This window comes from Balaenoptera borealis, assembly GCF_965194805.1.
Source record: "Balaenoptera borealis genome assembly, chromosome: 8".
NCBI lineage: Eukaryota > Metazoa > Chordata > Mammalia > Artiodactyla > Balaenopteridae > Balaenoptera > Balaenoptera borealis.
This window is the reverse complement of record NC_138865.1, coordinates 111,990,972-112,011,591: the sequence shown is the minus strand read 5'-3', so window position 1 is coordinate 112,011,591 and position 20,620 is coordinate 111,990,972. Positions and strand designations below refer to the sequence as shown.

The window sequence follows — 20,620 nt, the reverse complement described above, 5'->3', positions numbered from 1 at the left end:
CGAGTTTAGACCAAAAATTTCTTCTGGTTTTCTAGGGCAAGTTGTGTATGTTTTTACTGAGATAATCATTGTATTTTTATTTAGGTCTTGGTGAAATAGTTGATGACCTAGTGATCAAAGCATTAAAATGTTTTTGAATAGGTAGTATTAGATGCTTTCTAAAAAAATTAACATACAGTAAAATTGAGGGGTTTTGAAAAGGGGTACATAGTTCTATGAATATGGGTTTGTGTAACCACCCTACAATAAAGATACAAAGCAGATTCATTACCTGCCCCCCCCATCACCACCAAAAAATACTCCTTCATTCCCTTACCTTAATCCTAACCCCCTAGCAATCACTAATCTGTTTTCTGTTACTATAATTTTATCTTCTGGACAATGTGCTATGAATGGAATCATATAGTATGTAACCTTTTGAAACTGGCTTCTTTCATTCAGTATAATGCCTTTGAGATTCATCCAAATTGTTGTATGTATCAGTAGTTCATTCTTTATTGGTGAGTAGTATTCCATTGTATGTTAGTTGATTCATTGACCTCTTGAAAGACATGTGGGTTATTTCCAGTTTGCAGTGATTATGAATAGAGCTGCTATAAACATTTCATGTACAAGTTTGTGTGTGAACCAAAGTGTTTATTTTCTATGGTAAATAACTAGGAGTAGACTTGATGGGTCATATGGTAAGTATATGTTTAACTTTATGAGAACCTGCCAAACTGTTTTCCATAGTGCTTTTATCATTTTACATCCTCAGTTGCAGTGTATGAGAGTTCTAACTGCTCTAGGTCTTCACCATCACTTGGTATTGTCATTTTTAAATTTTAGCCATTCTATGGATAAAGAAGATGTGATATACATATACAATGGAATACTACTCAGCCATAAAAAGAGATGAAATCTTGGGACTTCCCTGGTGGTCCAGTGGTTAAGACTTCGCCTTGCAATGTGGGCGGTGCGGGTTCAATCACTGGTGGGGGAGCTAGGATCCCACATGCCTAGGGCCAAGAGAGCCAAAACATAGAACAGAAGCAATATTGTAACAAATTCAATGAAGACTTTAAAAATGGTCCAGATCAAAAAAAAAAAAAGAGAGAGAGATGAAGTCTTGCCATTTGCAACAATATGGATGGAGCTTGAGGGTATTTTGCTAAGTGAGCTAAGTCAGATGGAGGAAGACAAATGCCATATTTTTTTCACTCATGTGGAATATAAAAAGCAAACAACAACAACAAAAATAAATGAACAAACCAAACCAAACAAAAACAAGCATGTAGATACAGAGAACAGAGTAGTGGTTACCAGAGGAGGAGGCAGTTGATGGGAGAGGGTGAAATGGGTAATGGGGATCAACTGTATTGTGACAGATGGAAACTAAATTTTTGGTGGTGAGCACACCGTAGGGTTTACAGAAGTAGAAATATAATGTTGTACACATGAAACTTAATGTTATAAACCAATATTACCTTAATAAAAAATAAATTAAAAAAATAATGATCCAAATAGCAAATCTGTTTATGAAAAGTATTATGTGATCAGAATCTTCTAAAAAATTAGTTCACATGTAATTTTATTTATTAGTTAAGGACTAATATTTGTATAAACGTATCTACTGTGGGAATACATAGAAGCAGAGTGGTGGAAAGATTTGAAAACAAAATTTATTTAGCCATTCTAATATGTAGTGATATCTCATTGTGGTATCTCATTTCTCTAACAGCTAATGACGTTGACCATCTTTTCATGTTTATTTGCAGCCACATATCCTCTTTAGTGAAATGTCCAGGTCTTTCCATTTTTAAATTGTGGTATTTGGTTTTTCATTATTGAATTTTGACAGTTCTTTATATATTCTGGATATGGATTCCTTTTTGGATGAGTTTTCTTTACAGAAATTGAATGACTGAAGATGGAAAGGGTGTAGTGTGTAGTTATTAAAGCGGCTTGCTTATATTTCCAGATAATTCTTAAATCATAGTTTATGCCTCATGCTTTTACAACTCTCAGCCTTTTTCTTTAAGAGCCAGCCTGTGCTTTATGACACAGGGCGTTTTCTCACAATTCTACAGTGGGTTTCCTCACAATTCTACATTCTAAATTCTCACAGTTTAGAAATGTTAAATAATTGAATTGATGTACTGTGATTTCCCCGTCTGAAATCCTCTCCCTAGATATAAGTCGCTCTTTTGAAAATGAGAAAGGATTATTTCCAGTGAGTGGAGGAAGGGTAGAATTAGCTGAGGTCAGAGAATTAGGCCAGAACCTGATCATGTAGGACTATATATAGGCCATGGATTTTATTTCATGTGCAAGAGGAAGTATTTACAGTCTAATGAGAAGAATTTTTAAAGACCCACCCCACCCTGGCCTGCCCACTACATTATAGAATGGATTGGAAAATGGATTGTAGGGAGCCAAGGAGAAGTAGGGAAACCATTATTAGAATGAATGGTCATCCAATTGAGAGATGATGGTAGTTTAAGCAAGGGCCGGGGGACTTCCCTGGTGGCGCAGTGGTTAAGAATCCGCCTGCCAGTGCAGGGGACATGGGTTCGATCCCTGGTCCAGGAAGATCCCACATGCCGTGGAGCAACTAAGCCCATGCGCCACAACTACTGAAGCCTGTGCACCTAGAGCCCACAAGCCACAACTGCTCAGCCTGTGCACCACAGCTACTGAAGCCCACTCACCTAGAGCCCGTGCTCTGCAGCAAGAGAAGCCACCATAGTGAGAAGCCCGCACACCACAATGGAGAGTAGGCCCCGCTTACCGCAACTAGAGAAAGCCCGTGTGCAGCAATGAAGACCCAACGCAGCCAAAAAGAAATAATAAAAAAGAGAGAGAGAGACTGAGAAAGTAGGAAAGCCAGGAGAGAGTGGGATTCTAGAAGCCAAGGGAGGAAAATGTTTCAAAAAGGAAGGAATTGAGATGCTTGTCCAATTTCTTTCATTCATCAAGCAAACATTCTTGAGTACTTTTCACTTTATAAGACTCCATGGATAGGTCCAGCAGTGATCAGGACAGATAAAGTAGTCCACTCTATCTCTAAATATATTGGGTTGGCCAAAATGTTCGTTCGGGTTTTTTGAAAGGTGTTACGGAAAAACCTGAACAAACATTTTGGTCAACCCAATATATAAAGTGTCTACATATATATTTTAAGGATTTCAGTGTGAAGCTATATAGGGATTTTGAGGGTCCATCTATATTCAGTTACGATATTTAAATTTCAGAAAGTTGCCTTTAACACTTTAACACTCATGATTCCATAGTATTCCCAATTTTTGTTACTAGAATAGAAGGTTTGGTATGCAAATTCATGTGATCCAGAATAGCAGCATTATTATAAATACATAGGTTATTTAAAGGCTAAATGAAATGCAGAGACAGCTGTAGTGTAGAGGTTACTTACACAAACATGTGCAAGTTACTTTAATTCTCTGGACCTCAGTTTCTCCATCTATAACGTGAAGATGAGGAACTAGTTTATTTCTAAAGCCTCTTCTGGCTCTGAAATTTAATGACTCCATAGTCCAGGACCAACTAATCAGAGAAGTCACAAATAACTGAGATAATGCAACAAACACATCAACTTTCAACGTCTGTAATATCCTTTTCAGTGACTCCTTCAGTAGCCAGATCAACCTCTAATTGAGTGTCTGATGGTGGAAGCACAGGATTTTGACAGTTGAAAGCTACACTAATGAAAGTCCCTGGGAGTGTCTTTGGAATAAACCCAAAGATAATTTTATATATATACATCCTTTCCTAAAGGAGATTTTGATGACTCTGGTTTAATGGTTTGGTATAATTGTACTGTGTATATTTTCACTTTCACAAATCTTTTACGTATTTTAATCTCTTCATTCTCACAACAGTCCTGAAAGATGAATATTTTTGTCTTCATAGACGAAGAAACTGAAGCTTAGAGAGATTGTCACACAGCTAAAATAGTGACTAACAGGGATGCACAGCTGGGGTTGCTTTTGACTTTATAATAACAATAAAAATAAATAAACAAAAAAAACCTTCAAGGGCAGTTTGCTGCAAAAGCTTAATAAGTAAATTTTTAGTTCTCTAACCTAAGCAGCGATCTCCAAAACCAAAAGTAAATGTAGAGGGGAGCAATCAGGCACTGAGGAAAGCCATATATGCGCGACTATAGGTGTTTTTCTGCACCTGACTGGCAAGCAAACCCAGCAGGCCCAGGCATGAGTTAGAAGCTCACTCCGGTCAGTTACCACCTTTCTTCACAGGTATCCTGAATTTTAGAATATATGGGGCACTTTCTCATACATTCCTATTTAGTCCTCATAGGAACCTTTCGGGGGAATCACTGTGCTCATTTTACTGATGGGTATCCTGAGACAAAATGGTGGTGATAAAATAATAGTAATAATAATATCGCACATTTATTGAGCTTTTACTGTGTGCCAGGAACTTTATGTATATTAAGTTTGTTCTAAGCACTAAGTATGCTACATGTATGAACTCAGTCCTCATAGCAACTTTGTGATGTAAGTAGTATTATTACCTTCATTTTACAAATGAGGGAACTGAGGCCATACATTTAGCAAATGTAAAAGCTGAGATTTGAATCCAGACAGAGATTTGACTTCATAGCTCATCCTCTTAATCACTATACTTCTAATCATTTCACAAGTCATCATTTCAAGTCATTATGCTGTGCACCTTAAACTTATACAGTACTATATGTCAATTATGTCTCAATAAAATTGGGAAAAGTTATAAATATAAAAATATAACATGAATACATTTTGATATTAAAAAAAATCACTGTATTTACTGTGTTACTTTTTGATAGATCACAGCCTGAGATCACAAACCTAGCTTAACCCTCACCAATTTTGTATAAAAGCTGGAAGTACAGATGCGGAATGTGGGTTGTAGGCTTCTATTGAACACCCAAACCTAGGAGAGAAAGCTCATATCATCTTAATAGGCAGGAACATCAGGGTGACTCAGACAAGGCAATAAACAGTCTTTTATTTGGCACCAAGTTCCAGTTTACAGGATGTGAATGAGGCAGCTTAGCAGCAAAACATGAAAAAAAGACTGAGAGATTTGAGTTACTATATACTCAGGACTGATTAATAATATTAATCCATTATCTTTTATGCAGTCATATAGTATTATACTGTCACAAATACATTACAGACACCCTAAAGGTGATAAACCCAATTTGCATTCATTAAAAACATAGTATACAGGTCCAGTGGTTAGGACTCCGCACTCTCACTGCCGAGGGCCTGGGTTCAATCCCTAGTTGGGGAACTAAGATTCCATAAGCTGTGTGGCGCAGCCCAAAAATATATACATATAAAAGGGAGTAGGGGAAATAGACCCGCTCTGTTATGTACTCATCAATCCACACTAGATTGTGAGCATCGTATTTTCATAAGATCCTTACAAGCAGGAACATGTCCAGAGGAGAAGGCAGATGACCAGTGTGATAAGAGGAATAGAAATCATATACTGTGTAAGTCAGTATTGGGGACTAGGGATATTAAACTCTGAAGGCTGAAAACTCTTGGTGGAAATAAGGAGGGAGCAGGCTGGTTCAGGTTGGGCAGTGTCCACAGATTGAATTAAGATCAGTATGGGTTTTTTTCTTTGTTTGTTTGTACCACATGGCTTGTGGAATCTTAGTTCCCTGACCAAGGATCGAATCCAGGCCCCCTCAGTGAAAGCGCCGAATCCTAACCTCTGGACTGCTAGGGAATTCTCAAGATTGGTATGTTTTTATTACAGGGAACCATGTTTAAGCTTCAGGAGCCATAGTAACTACTCTCGACCCTTATGAATCCATGTGGTATAGCACCTCTGCTTCACTTCATCCCCAGCCCTCATCACCACCACTATCACACAGATGAGCAGCTTCTGCTTTTCTAGAACAAGGCCATCTTACTGGTCACATTCATAGTTCCAGAGGCACAGAGAAGTCCTCAAATATTTATTTAGTGAATAAATGTCAAGAGGTGATTTGAAGCAAGAAGTAATAATTATTAAATAGTGAATCAGTGTCTACTTTGTACTTCCAAATTCAAAAATACTTACTTGTTTAGAGCCATAATGCGGGGATCCAAGCTATCTATTAATGAAATATATGTGTACGTTTTTTTTCAGAGAAGACTCCTCAGAATCAACCAACTCTTTTTTTCCCTAAATGAACAAGGAATCCTTAAAAGTTCCCATTAACAATCCAAATATAATTTGCAGGGTTTTTTCTCCAACTGGAAAACCTAAATTTGCATGAATATGAAAAAACTGTTTTCATTGCAAATTGAAACTTGATTCCTAGTTCAAAGATTCCTACATATAAGAGACTGGAAGGAACTAGGGACTTTGGTCTGAAATTTTATGTTCTTACCCCCACCTGTTGAGTGATGGGATAATATTTTCCCTGAATTCATTTCCTGTGGCATTCAGTTAATTGTAATTTGTGAACCATTTCATCTGTGTTTCCAGGCCTAAGCAGTTAATGGTGGTAACATTGTCTTTTTCCCATCTTTCATTCAGTGACATATAGGGATAATTCCCAAACATTCAGTTAATACCAATCTTGTAAATTGCTCACTTGCTTTCATTCAACTGATGTCATTTTTTAGAAATGTCCTCTGTGGAACTCCATGTGTGGCCTCTGGAAATGGATTTTTATAGTGGTAAGTGTAGAGGAGGAAGAATATATTAGTAGAGGAGAAATCCTATGATTTTTACTTATTTCTGTTTGAATTCTATGTTCACAAATGAAATTTTAAGGGTACCTGTTCCCAATTTCATTTCTGCTACACCTCCTGATGCCTTCATTTCAGATAGTGGCAACCTATAAAACCGAGTGCAGTCAGTACTTAGACTGTGCAACTGATCAGGGAGTTAGAACCAGCAATCCAGTTGAAACAGATCCCCTTTGTTTTTGATACCCTTTAGCCAGCCAAGTTCCAGATTGCCTGAGTTGTCAGCATAATTTTGGTATAGGGAGCAGCTGTACTCTCCATTTCCTAAATCTGGCCTTCATCACAGTCTGAAAAGCAGGTTTTGATAAAAATCAGTTTCCAAATGTAATTTGTGTAACCTGAGCCCTTGGAATGGGTAAAATGCTCTTCGTGGGGTTGGGGAGGTATTTTTGTAACAGCAGGGCTGAGTGGAGGTATGAGAGTAAGACGCATTTCAACAACAGGTTTTGGTCTGCATTTTAACCAAGTTAAAGTAGAACTGGTTGCTCATATGAAGGTACTTAGTGCTCACTCACAGCATGGTAAGAATACATCTAGTTACACAGATTTTGTTGTGACTCCAGTTGTTTCTTTGGTTAAAAAAAGCAGCAGCAGCACTGAGGCTCAATTTTGATACATACCATCCTTCTCTTCCTGTACCCCACCCCCATAGGAGGTAGTTTGTATAATGGGAAGTCTGTCTTTGGAAAAGTAGTAAGGTTGAGGTTCAGATCCATCACTGACTAGCTGTGTGGCCTTGGGTAAATCGCTTTCCTTTTCTGACACTAGGCATGTACCTTTATCTTTTTTTTTTTTAAATAAATTTATTTATTTATTGTTATTATTTTTGGCTGTGTTGGGTCTTCGTTGCTGCCCGTGGGCTTTCTCTAGTTGCCGTGAGCGGTGGCTTCTCTTGTTGCGGAACATGGGCTCCAGGCACGTGGGCTTCAGCAGTTGTGGCTCGCAGGCTCAGTAGTTGTGGCACATGGGCCTAGCCACTCCGCGGCATGTGGGATCTTCCTGGACCAGGGCTCGAACCCGTGTTCCCTGCATTGGCAGGCGGACTCCTAACCACTGCGCTACCAGGGAAGTCCACCTTTATCTTTTTCTTAATAAAAATAAAATACATAAGAAAAATTTTAATGTTTAATTTTTTTACATTTCATTACTTTTTATTTTGAAAGTATGTCTGGATTACAGTTCTTTCTCCTCTTAAAAGGCTTTGTTCTTATGTTTATCTTCTTTAAATGCATATGAATTTCTCCTAGTTAAAAAATAAACATTTGCTTAAATCTGTTGCTTCTTCCTGCAGAATGTTTCTCTATCACTCTTGGAGTGATAATAATAAAATACTAAGTTTATATCTTTACCACTCACCTGTTTTTAACTGAATCTGATTTTTGTTCTAACCAGTTCACTGAAACTTCTCACCAGTGATCTCTGAGCCTTTTCTTATTCCTCACACTTTTTGACCTGCATTGTGTTTGACAGTGCTCATCTTCTTTGTGAAACCCTTTTTGTCCCTTATCTTTCTCATAATCATGGATTTATATTCTACCTGTTTCTTTTTTTTTTTTTTCTTTTTTTTTTTTTACTTTTGGCTGTGTTGGGTCTTCGTTTCTGTGCGAGGGCTTTCTCTAGTTGCAGCAAGCGGGGGCCACTCTTCATCGCGGTGTGCGGGCCTCTCACTATCGCGGCCTCTCTTGTTGCGGAGCACAGGCTCCAGATGCGCAGGCTCAGTAGTTGTGGCTCACGGGGGCCCAGTTGCTCTGCGGCATGTGGGATCTTCCCAGACCAGGGCTCGAACCCGTGTCCCCTGCACTGGCAGGCAGATTCTCAACCACTGCGCCACTAGGGAAGCCCTCTCTACCTGTTTCTTCTTTGATCATGTCATCTCACTTTCTTTCCCTAACTTCTTACCTTCCCCTATCTGTGTCTCCATTTTACCTTCCGGCTGCTTCTCTGCACATCCCCTTCCTCCTTGGAGTTCTAATCTGTTGCCATAGCTTCAACTCTCCCATGGGTTGATGACTCCCAAATCCTTCATTCTAGCCTGAACCATTGTCCTCTAAGTAACTGCCTTTGGAAAACTTCTGTTTGACTTGCCCAGCATCCTCTGTTAAACTAAAGCCATTGATTTTTGTCCCTCACTTAGCTTTTGCTTTACTCTTTTCTATTAGTGATATCACATTTCTCACAGCCACCTTGGTTTAGAACCTCAAGTTCATTTTTTAAACACTTTCCTATCCCGTCCTCCCCTCATCCCCCCTCTGGAATCTAGTCAGTCAACAAGCCATCTCTAGGGCTCCTATGCTTTCTTTTCACTTCCATTCAGCCATTCCTTCGTTACCATTCCTGTTACCTAGATGCCCATGCCATCCATCTTGTGGCAACCTGCACATCATTGTGAGGTTAATATTCCTAAAATACTGCTTTGATCCAGACATTACCTCTATTTTAAAATCTCAGTAGCCTTTTATCAGTAGGATAAAATCTATTGCACTCTGTTCCAAACTAGCTTTCTAGACTTATCTCTGACCATTCCTCTCTACTTAACTATAATATCCTATGCAGTTCCTTCAAACACACCTTACATTTGTGTTCTTTCATTTTGCTATTGATGATGTCATTTCCCTTTCCTGAAGTGCCCTGCTGTCTTTTGTTTTCAACCTTTTTATTGTGAAATATAACACTTAGAGAAAAGTAAATAAAACACAAATTTACAGCCTAATGAATTAATATAAAACAGGCACCACCCAAATCAAGAAATAGAACCTTGACAGGATCCAAAAGCTTCTCTCCACCCCAGCAGTCTCTTCACTCTGTGTCTCTTTCCCCTCTATTGCTCGTTTGTTATTGTTGTTGCTGTTGTTGTTTTAACTTACTTAATACAAATGGAATCCTACAGTATGCATTCTTTTTTTCCTGGTTTCTTTTACCCAACACTGTTTGTATGAGTCATCTATGTTGTTGCAGTAGTTAAAATATCTTTACTGCTGTAAAGTATTATATTGTACGAATTACACTGTTATCTATAGTAAGTTGATGAATATATGGTAATTTTTAATTTGGGACTTTTATCAAGCATGCTGTTGTGAACATCCTTGAACTTGTCTCCTAATACACATGTGCATGTATTTCTGTTGGGTATGTACCTGGGAATGGGTCATAAGGTAGGTGTATCTTCAACTCTAATAATGACACACTTTTCCATAGTAGTTGTACCAATAAACACTTCTACCAATGGTATGTGAAAGTTAGTTTTTCCAAATTGCCACCATAGCTTGAAGTCATTTTTAATTTTTAGCCATTCTAATGGATGTGTAATAGTGTATCACTATGGTTTTAATTTGCATGTCTTTGATTAATAATAGGTTTGAACATCTTTTCATAAGTTTATTGATTATGTGGATAGCCTCCTTTGTGAAATGCCTGTTCAGGTCTCTTGCGCAGTTTTCTACTGGGTTGCTTTTTTCTTATTGATGTAAAGGAATTTTATATGTTCTGGATGTGAGCACTCTAGGTTGTGTGTATTGCTTATATCTTCTTTCACACTGTGGCTTGCCTTATCACTCTCTTGAAGTTCTTCATTTTAATGTAGTCCAATTTGATTAATGTTTTCCCTTTATGTTAGTGCTTTTTATGGCCTGTTTCAAAAATCTCTTCCTATCCCAAGATCATGAAGATATTCTTCTTTATTATCTTCTGAGTGGTATATTATTTTGCTTTTGATACTTGGGTCTGCTGTCTACTTGGAATTAAATATTTTGCATGGGGTGAGGTAGAATCAAGTTTCATTTTTTTTTCCGTATTAGGTATCTGATTGTCCCAACATTGTTCTTGGAAAAGAATTGTGTTTTCCTCACTGCTCTGCAGTGCCACTCATATCATAAATTAAATATCCATATATGTATGATGATGTTGTAGGATTCTCCATTCAGTTCCTTTGGTCTGTTTGTCTACCTGTGAGCCAGTAAAAGATATCTTAATTACTATAGCTTTAAAATGAATATTGATATATGGTAGATAAAGTCATCTTATTTTTTTCTTAAGTATTTGTGCTATTTTTGTTCTTTTGCATTTCCATATACATTTTAGAATTAGCTTGTCAGGTATACACACACAGACACACACACACACAGAATTGGGATTTTGAATGGAATTTTACTGACTCTGTAGATCTTTACAATAATAACTCTTCCAACCTATGATCATAACATACCTGTCCATTTATTGAAATATTCTTCAATTTCACATTAAATAAGTGTATTAAAATTTTTACATAGAGATCTTATATGTCTTTATTAGATTGCAACCTAGGTATTTTATATGTTTAGATGCTATTGTAAATGGCATCTTTTGAAATTTCATTTCTGTTTGTGACTGGGATAGAAATATAGTTAGTTTTTGTATTTTTTTAAAAATTTTACCGTGCTTGCTAGACCCTCCAGTACAATGATGAATGAAGGTATTTATAATGGGCCATCCTTGTCTTCCAATCTCAAAAGAAAAGGTTTTTTAAAGCATTTCACCATTAAGTGTGATATTTGGTACAGGTTTCTTTAGATAGTCTTTATCATATTAAGCAAGTTTTTTTTCTATTCCTAATTTGCCAAGAGTTTAATAATAATAATTTGATTTCTATCAAAGCCTTTTCTTTTTTTATTAAAGCACTATTTATTGCTGTTAAGATGGATTTTTTTAAACAAAATACTTTCCAGAATGTTTCATAAGTTGCAATTTTTTTATCAGGTTCTGATCTTACAGGAAATGTATCTTTAATAACAATAGCACAACTGACATTTATTGTATTTACTGTATATTAGGAATTGTATTAAGCAGTATAGTGTAGTATGAAAGGTCTCAGATCCTGGTTCAAGATTGTCTGCTTAGAATCCTGGCTCTGCTGCCTACTAGATAGCTAGGTCCTGTTGAGGACCTGGGGCATATTTTTTATCCTATGTGTGCCTCAGTCTTTTACATCTACAAAATGGGGATAATAGAGTTGTGAGGAATGAGTGAATTATTATATGTGACACATATAGAACAGAACTTGTTACATAATAAACACCAGGTACATGTTAGCTGTTGTTGTTGTATACCTATAGTCGTTTTATTCCCTAGCAACTGCATGAGGTGAGTACTATTGTTATCTCTATTTTACAGTTGATAGTGAGACTTAAGAGAACTGAGTCGTGTGTCCACAGTTAACAAAGCTAGGATGTGGCAGAGCTGGAATTCATACCCAGTGTGTCTTAACCACGAAATCAGTGTATTTTAAACTTTTTACAGTTTGATCCATAGTACATTGTGATCCACTGCACACATGTACACACAGACATAAAACGCACACACTTTAATTGAAAGAAAGGTTTCACAATATCTTACCCTTACTACATGTGATGCACTTTGATATTTTCTTTCATTTCTTCCAAAAATGCTAGTCGTGATGCTATGGGTTATGACATAATTTCGAAAACACTGCACTAAGCCATAGTATTTATTCATTCGTTCATTCATTCATTCAACAAAATGAGCTTCTTCTGTGTAGCAGTCATGGTACCAGATGTTACTGTTAATGGTTTGGTTTTTTTTTAAAATAAATTTATTTATTTATTTTTGGCTGAGTTGCATCTTTGTTGCTGCGCACGGGCTTTCTCTAGTTGCAGCTAGCGGGGGCTACTGTTCGTTGTGGTGCGCAGGCTTCTCATTGCGGTGGCTTGTCCTGTTGCAGAGCACGAGCTCTAGGCTTGCGGGCTTCAGTAGTTGTGGCTCGCAGGCTCTAGAGTGCAGGCTCAGTAGTGTGGCGCACGGGCTAAGTTGCTCCGTGGCATGTGGGATCTTCCCGGACTAGGGCTCGAACCTGTGTCCCCTGCATTGGCAGGTGGATTCTTAAGCACTGTGCCACCAGGGAAGCCCACTGTTAATGTTTTTGATTGAGACTTAATACTGCAGTATAATCTTGGTTAGGTGTAACTAAGGGGTCCTGCCACTTTTATAAAGCAAGAACCTCAGTATTGTAAAATTCTGGTCAGATTGACGACCAGATAGATTCATTTATAAATATCCTTGTATTCATTTACTTTTTGTTCTTGCTAAATGATGTAGAAACAGGAACATCAATTTGTGTGAGCAGGCACGTGTCACTGGTACCCTGAAGAGACGTTGCTAGGGCTTTTACCTGGTTCAGATTGTTATTAATCTTCTAAGCCAACCATATCAGCTGCCTTATTCATCATTTTCATTATTTCCTTTGAACTTGATGTTTCTGCCTCTGAAGATTAATCTGTGTCCATAGTGACCCTAACCGAGCTCTGCATTAGCCCTTCTCTCTCTACTCGAGAGTGTTAACGTGTGAAGAAATGAAAATTATATGATAGTTCCTGTTACCTGCATTAGAATTATTTCTGATTAAAAATAAATTCTTAAGATTGTTTATAAATTTTGAAAGAGTATAGCAAAGACAAGCATGTTACCTTTCTTTCTAACAATGCCCATGTGTGGTTACATTTATTTCTCATGAGTAACCAGCAAGCATCCTTGAGAACATCTTGCAGGAAAAAAATTCTGGGCAAATCATGACTTTTACATATAGAGGGGTAGGACATAACTTGATGTTGTATCTGTGGATATTTCTGGGTAACTCATCTTGAGTTAGTCTTGCTGAAGCTTAGTAAACTATATTGGCTATTTTAGAAATGAATCAGATTGTTTCGAGGAAAACCCAAGTTAGAGGTTTCTAGCGCCAAAATTGAGACATTACTTTATATGCCAGTTGTTTCTTCTGCTTATACTCTCCTCTCCTTTCACTTGTCTAACTGGTAGGCATACTTCAGAACTCACCTCCTCTAGGAAATCTGTTATTACCTTACCCTGCCACCAGACTGACTGAATACTCCTCCTTTGTGCTAGTGGAATTTTTTAAGTTTTTTAAGTTAGGAAAAAAAAAAAAGGCAGTCAACAATATTGTCTAGTACTTGAGAGTTCGTAATGCTGTCTCATTCTAATACAGACCATGAGGAAGCTAGAGCTCCATGTCATTTATAGGTAATCTGTTAACTCATTGATTCTCACAACAGTTCCCTGAAGAAGGTAGTATGATCCACATTTTATAGACTAGAAACTGAGGTACCTCTGGAGAGGTTAAGAAGCTTTCCAAAGTCACACAGCTAGCAAGTCACAGAGCCTAGATTTGAACCCAAGGATTCTGACTTTAGAGACCAAGTTCTTAATCTCTATGTTCTACTGCCTCTGCTCAGAAGATTTTGTAGAGCTGACAGTTGTCTCTTTCCTTTCCATCATTGAGTTGAGACTTACCTTGCCATGGGGCCCGAGTTCAACTCTACCTCCCCACCCAAGCCTCTTCCCTTGACTGCCAGGCAAATCTGTTTACCTAATGCCAGTCTTCTCAATTAAAGTTTAAAGTTCTTAAAAACTGTCTTAGTGTTCACCCTCCTCTCTTCTCTTTCTCATGGGGAGGAGAGCAAAAGAGGAAGATTCCAATAGTTTTTACTTTAATGTTTGATATTTTTTCCCTTCATTCATCAGTTTTCAGAATACTGAATTGGTGTCCTAGAAACCTCCAGTGGTAACTAATGAAGTTTTTCTTTTTAATATTATTATGAACTCATTGATTTTTATATCTGAAGTGTTTTAATCCATTGCCATCATTATTCTTTTTGATGCATAGTCTGCTCCATTTAAGGCCAATGGGAGGCTTTTATGTTGCTCCCTGTATCCTTTTGACATAACCCCATTATTAGTCTTGGGTAGTACAAGACTCATCTTGTATACATTCTGCCTCAAACCTGAAATCAACCATTTCTCTTAGGAGTCCTGGCTCCTGTTCATAGGAAATGGTATTTTTAGAGTACACTGTCTGAGTCCTTCTACCTTCTAGTATTCCTGATCAAGACAAACATTGAACTTCTCTGATAAATTAGTTAGAGTCTTCTCTCCTACTATTTTTTAACCCATTGCTATTTTTGTAGATAGCAAGCTGCCTTGTTCAGAGTTTTAAATACCTGTCATTTTTCAAACCCTCAGATTTTCATCAACAACTCTGTCATCTTACTGAGCACTACAGTTACTAAGAGCCATAGTCTCTACTTTGTTTTTGTTGCTATTGTTTTTGTTGGTGGTGGTGTTTTATATATATATATATTTTTTTAATTGAAGTATGGTTGATTTACAATATTAGTTTCAAGTGTACAACATAGTGATTCAGTATTTTTGTAGATTATACTCCATTTAAAATTATTATAAAATATTGGCTCTCTTCCCATAGTCTCTACTTTGAAGCGCTTATTTGCCTGATTTTTTTCCCATTATATTTTCAGGTAGACTAACAGATTAAGAACATTGAATAGATTAAGAGTGCTGAATGGTTATGAACATCTCCTTTGTGTTGTTAGGCTCACTAGTCAAAGAATACTGTAGATGTAATGAATCTGAAATTTCAGTGAGGCATATAACATGATATCCTTATGTATAAGACAGAAAAATTTCAGTGAGGCGTATAACATGATATCCTTATGTATAAGATAGAGAAATGTCTGGCCTAATCAACGGACAAACTAGTTGAACAACTGTTTCCAGATGGTTAATTTGGTTAAGTCAGATTGAGAAGGGGCTCCAGCAGCTTGCCTGAGGCCACATTTCTGTTGAATATTGTTTTAAGGTTGGAAATGAAAATGATCTAATATTGACCATACAATATTAGAGAAAAGGAGGAGGAGTGAGAAATAACTAATATACTGGGTGGCAGGACCGGATCCCCAAAGAGTTCCATAGACCAGAATGACACATAGAATTTCTTATATAAAGATAAAATTGATCAGAGACAAGTGTAAAGTCCTACTGTTGGGTTTAGAAATCCTACCCTTCCCAAGAATGGAACAAGAAAGACATGAGTTAATGTTATATGTGATAAATACTTCAGGATTTAGATGTCTGTGAACCAGATGTGAATTAAATGTAGGGCGGATTGGAAATACAGCAGTCTCAGAATCAGAAAGTCTTGAATTCTAATTTCAGTTCCACTCCTGATTATATAACCAATTAAATTTCCTTACCTCTTTAAGCTTCATTTTTTTCCAATTATAAAATGTGTAGCATTTTTATAGCATAGTGTCGAGAATTATAAAATACTATGTGTATACTGGTGTCGATAGCTGCAGATACATAAAGAAAACTAATTGAGTCTTAAATTAAGAAAATCAAACCATTTAGTTCTGGATACTTTGTTTTACGAGAAATTTTGATACTATATGATTAAGAATAAGAAATGGGAGAAGAAAAATTCACAGTTAGGAACCCCACTTATCTTTAAATCTCTGAATGGTTGGTATATGAACTAGGCTAGGTTATACATTTATTTTTTGCCCGTGAGCACGTAACTCAGGGCAATGAGGAAAGCTTCAGGTTAATAGACTTTGGCTCAGTGTAAAGAAAAGCTTTTGAACCATTAAAACTATCTAAAATGGAATGAATGGAATGAAGTACCTTATTGAGTCACTGGATATGTGCAAGTAGAGTTCCAACCCCTTGTCTTGGAATATCGTAGAGGGAGTTCATTTCATGCCTCAGGTAAAGGTCTGTTCGAGCCAATTTCTAAGGCTCTTTCTTAACTCTTAAGATTCTTGATTGTGTAATACGGGGATAAAGATACCTCTCACAGTCATTGAGATGAATAAATAAGACAGTAAAAACTTCTTGAACATTGCATGGTACACGATTGGTACTTAACGAATTTTCTTTGCCGTATCTATAAGATAAAAATAATCCATGCCCCGGTCTTGGTACAAGTGAGATAATGAATGTAAACATGCTTTAAATACCCTTCAAGTCCCTTATAAGAATCGGAGGTGCAGAAATCTCTATCTGACATCTGGATGAGCACCATTTGGGACAGTTTGCTTCTTTCTGTTTGTTCATTTACAAAGGGAGACCTTGGCTTTTTTTTAGGTGTGTGTGTGTGTGTGTGTGTGTGTGTGTGTGTGTGTGTGTGTGTGTGTGTGTTTCCCAAGGGAAGGGCTTGACTTACCTGCGTAGAATGGATAGATTTGCCGTGCCGTGGCCACAGAGTATGTTGGTTAGGTACATAGACTTTGGGGGTTCCAGCCCTAGCTCCCTTTCTTACTAGATGGGTGACTGTTGAAAAGTTATATTACCTCATGAGCTTCATGAGTTTCCTCAGCTGTAAAATAAGGGTACCTCAGTTAGGTTTGTTGTGATGATTCAGCACAATAACATGTGTTAGGTGCTTGGCACAGATCAGAATCTTTCCAGGAGGTTTCTTTTTTCCTTTTTGTTTTTTTAATTGAGGTATATAGTTGATTTACAGTGTTCAGGTGTACAGCAGAATGATTTGGTTATATACATATTTAGATTCTTTTCCATTATAGGTTATTACAAGACAATGAATATAGTTCTCTGTGCTACACAGTAGGTCCTTGTTATCTATTTTATATATAGTAGTATGTATCTGTTAATCCCAAATTCCCAGTTTATCCCTCCCTCCCTTTCCCCTTTGGTAACCAGAAGTTTGTTTTCTATGTGAGTAATATAATATGATATTTGTCTTTCTCTGCTGGAGGTTTCTTGGACCCGCTACCAAGGTCTGACATAGTTCACCAAGGCGCTTTTTTTTGTCATATGCCTGTTCTTTGGCAGTTGCTTGGTCCAAAGTGGAATTTGAGGGAAGAGGAAGTGAAGAGCTATATTCCAGCCTGAATTTCTGCTTTGACTAACTTATTTGTTGCTAGACAGTGAGTTCCTTGACTGTGGGGATTATGATGATTTATTTCTGAATACCCAATATCTAGTACAGGGCCTGGACACAGAGTAGATGTTCTGCTGGAATGTAAGCTTCACCAGGGTCTTTTATTCATTGCTGTATCCATGCCTTACAACAGTGCCTAGAAGAGAATAGTTGCTCAGTATATATCTGTTGGATGCGTGGATGGCTTAGCTGGGCATGGAAGCTTCTTCACTTGTTAATAATTATAACTATCATTTATTGGGTATATACCATATGCTGGGCACTTACATACATGATAAGTAATCCTTACCACCTTCCTACAGGGTAGAAGTGATGGGCTGTCGCTAAAGAAGGTAAGGGAGAGGGAGGAGTCAAAGATACCTTCCAGGTTTCTGACTTGGTTACTGGTCCAAGTGATGATGAAACTCAGAGGAAGGAACGTGAGTTATTTTTTTAATTAGGCTATGTTTGCAGTATCTACAGGTAGATGCAGGAGTCTGTTCCTACAACAAGGGCTTTAAAGATGCCATCTCTTTGCCAGTTAGCCTGGAGAGGGTAATGTTTTGGGTCTATCCAGGGTTGCTAATTTTAGATCTGCAGGCTTAAAGCCATTATTTCCACTGTGCTCTAACTTGCATATGTTCAGTTTCTGTTCCAGATGATCGGGCTGAACAACGAACCTGTCTCATTTGTGGGGACCGCGCCACAGGCTTGCACTATGGAATCATCTCCTGTGAGGGGTGCAAAGGGTTTTTCAAGAGGAGCATTTGCAACAAGCGGGTATATCGGTGCAGTCGTGACAAGAACTGTGTCATGTCTCGGAAGCAGAGGAACAGGTGCCAGTACTGCCGCCTGCTCAAATGCCTCCAGATGGGGATGAACCGGAAGGGTGAGTGGTGCTTGTGGCCCACGCTTCACCCATCACTTTATCTTTAGTGTCAGCCATTAAGCCTTGAAGTTATTCATTTCCCAAGCCTGCACTTGTACTGTGTACTCATAACCCAAAAATGAATCTGCCTACAGGGATCTCCCAGATTAGGTGGAAGAAAAGACTGGTGAGATGTTAAGGATCCTGTGAGAATGAATGCACAGGGTCCATGTGGCAAGACCCCAATTAACAATCAGGCACTAACTAGGATTAATATACTCCACTAGTTCTTTTTTCAGGGCATGATGAAAGGAAGCAGGAATTTTATATGAAACGGCAGGAAGGCAGTAGGTCCCCTGAATGTGTTATCATTTTGTTTGGTACAAGCATGGCATACTCAGGTTGGGCATACCCAGAAATCTGCATCCAGGTTGGTGAAGAATTTGGGATTTATTGGGAAGTTTTCCAAGAGCCATTAGCCTAAGATGACATGAATAAACCAGTATTCTAAGGGGGTTAATCCAGAGGGCAGCTTTGAAGAATGGATTGGGGTGGGGGAAGCAGAAAAACCACCTAGAAAGTTTTTAGAAGAGTCCAGAAGAAAGGTATGAAGGATCTGAAGGAGAGGAGGGGAAAGTAATGGCACAGATGGGGAGATGTGGGAGAAGCTCACCTGATAGGAGTTGGTGACATACTGAGTATTGGGCAGTACCAGAGGTTGAAGCTGATCATTCGAATTAATAGTAAATGAATTAATAAAAGAATGGGGCAAAATGTTGGCCTTGGTAGGTGCTGAATTTGAAGTACCTGAGAAGGACACACACATAGATGTCCACTAAGGAAGTCGGATTGGAACTGCAGTGAAAAGTCCTGCTTACAAATAGAAGTTTGTGGAGCTGTTGGCATAGAGGTGGTAAACTTTTGTTAGTGGGTAGAAATCACCCAAAGAGAGAACTTGGATACAGAAGAGAAAGAGGGCCGATGTCAGAACTTCAGGAGTATTCTCATGGAGGGTGGAGAGCGGTGCAGTGCAGTTCAGTAAAAGAATAGAGGCTCAGGAGGGCAGAGGTTGGTGACAGACTAGCTCTGTGACCTTGGGCAGTTTGCTTTATGTCTCTGATGCTAAATCTTACCTTTAAAATGGTACGATAATACTTAACTTTCAGAGCTCTGTAGAGGATTAAATATGACAATGTATATAAAATAACCAGCAAGGTGTTAAGAGCTCATAGTAGTAGTATGGGGTGGGGATTAGTCAGATTTAATGAATTGTTCAAATTGGTTTTGTAGCAGACACTTCAGACTGGTTTTTTAAATTGTGTATGGGATAATAAGAATTTTTTGAAAACTTGCCTATTATGAAGAGAGGTAAGAGAGATATAGAAGGGCATTTAGGTAAATATAGGTCATTTATAATTTACTTACAATACTAATATTTACTGAGCATTGTGTGTACCAAAAAAGTCTTATATACTTTCTATGCATTATCTCATTAAATACACATAACAACCCTATTGTTAACTATTACCCTCAGTTTACAGAGGCAGCTTAGGGAAGTAAAATGACTTACAGGTAGTTGGATTAGTGGTTGTTGTATTGACAGTTAATAATTTTTAAAATGTAATTTGTTATTAATCAAGCAAAACTTGTACCTAACCACACGGACAACACACTGCTTCACATGTCTACCATATGGGATAACTAGTTGCGTGTTGGAATGTGCTATATTTACTGAATGATAAAAACATTTAATAGGGCATTTAAACTGTTACCAACTTTGTCCCCTGTCTATGTTTCTAACCTCATTTGTCCAGAATTTATTGTACCTCAAGCATGCCTTGCACTGTCCTGCCTGTGCTAGGTTCCTTCTGCTACCTAGAAATCCTCTCCTTTCCCCACTATCAGTTTACTCCTGCAGAAATCCTTACAAGCCACCAAGTAATGTCTTGAAGAGAGAGTCTGGTCATCTGACTTGGTTTTGGTCTCCAGTTTTCTCATCTTCCTTTGTTGCCTTCACTGAGAGTATTTTATCAAAGCATATTTATGAGTTGCTTGCTTTCTTGACTGCTCTCTCTGATGAATCGTCCTGCTTATTCAGTCAAGAGTGTGAGATTCTGAGGCTTTCAGCCAAACTTGCCTATTTCAGGGAGGAAGAAGCTTACCCACATAACCCGTCTAGCCATAGCCATGAGAAGATGACACATGAGGTGTGAGGGATGTAGAGCTGCCTTCCTAGGCCCATTTGCATGCAGAGCA

At 38.0% G+C, this 20,620-nt stretch overlaps 1 protein-coding gene across 5 annotated transcripts in view; it reads left to right on the top strand.

Moving 5' to 3' along the window:
* Positions 1-20,620, top strand: part of NR6A1 (nuclear receptor subfamily 6 group A member 1) — a 217,182-nt gene that overhangs the window by 160,093 nt on the left and 36,469 nt on the right. For all 5 annotated transcript variants that reach the window (XM_082403313.1, XM_082403312.1, XM_082403314.1 and 2 more), the window contains one exon: positions 18,143-18,385. In XM_082403313.1, coding sequence (XP_082259439.1) covers positions 18,143-18,385 — 243 coding nt within the window. The remainder of the gene's footprint in view (positions 1-18,142; positions 18,386-20,620) is intronic.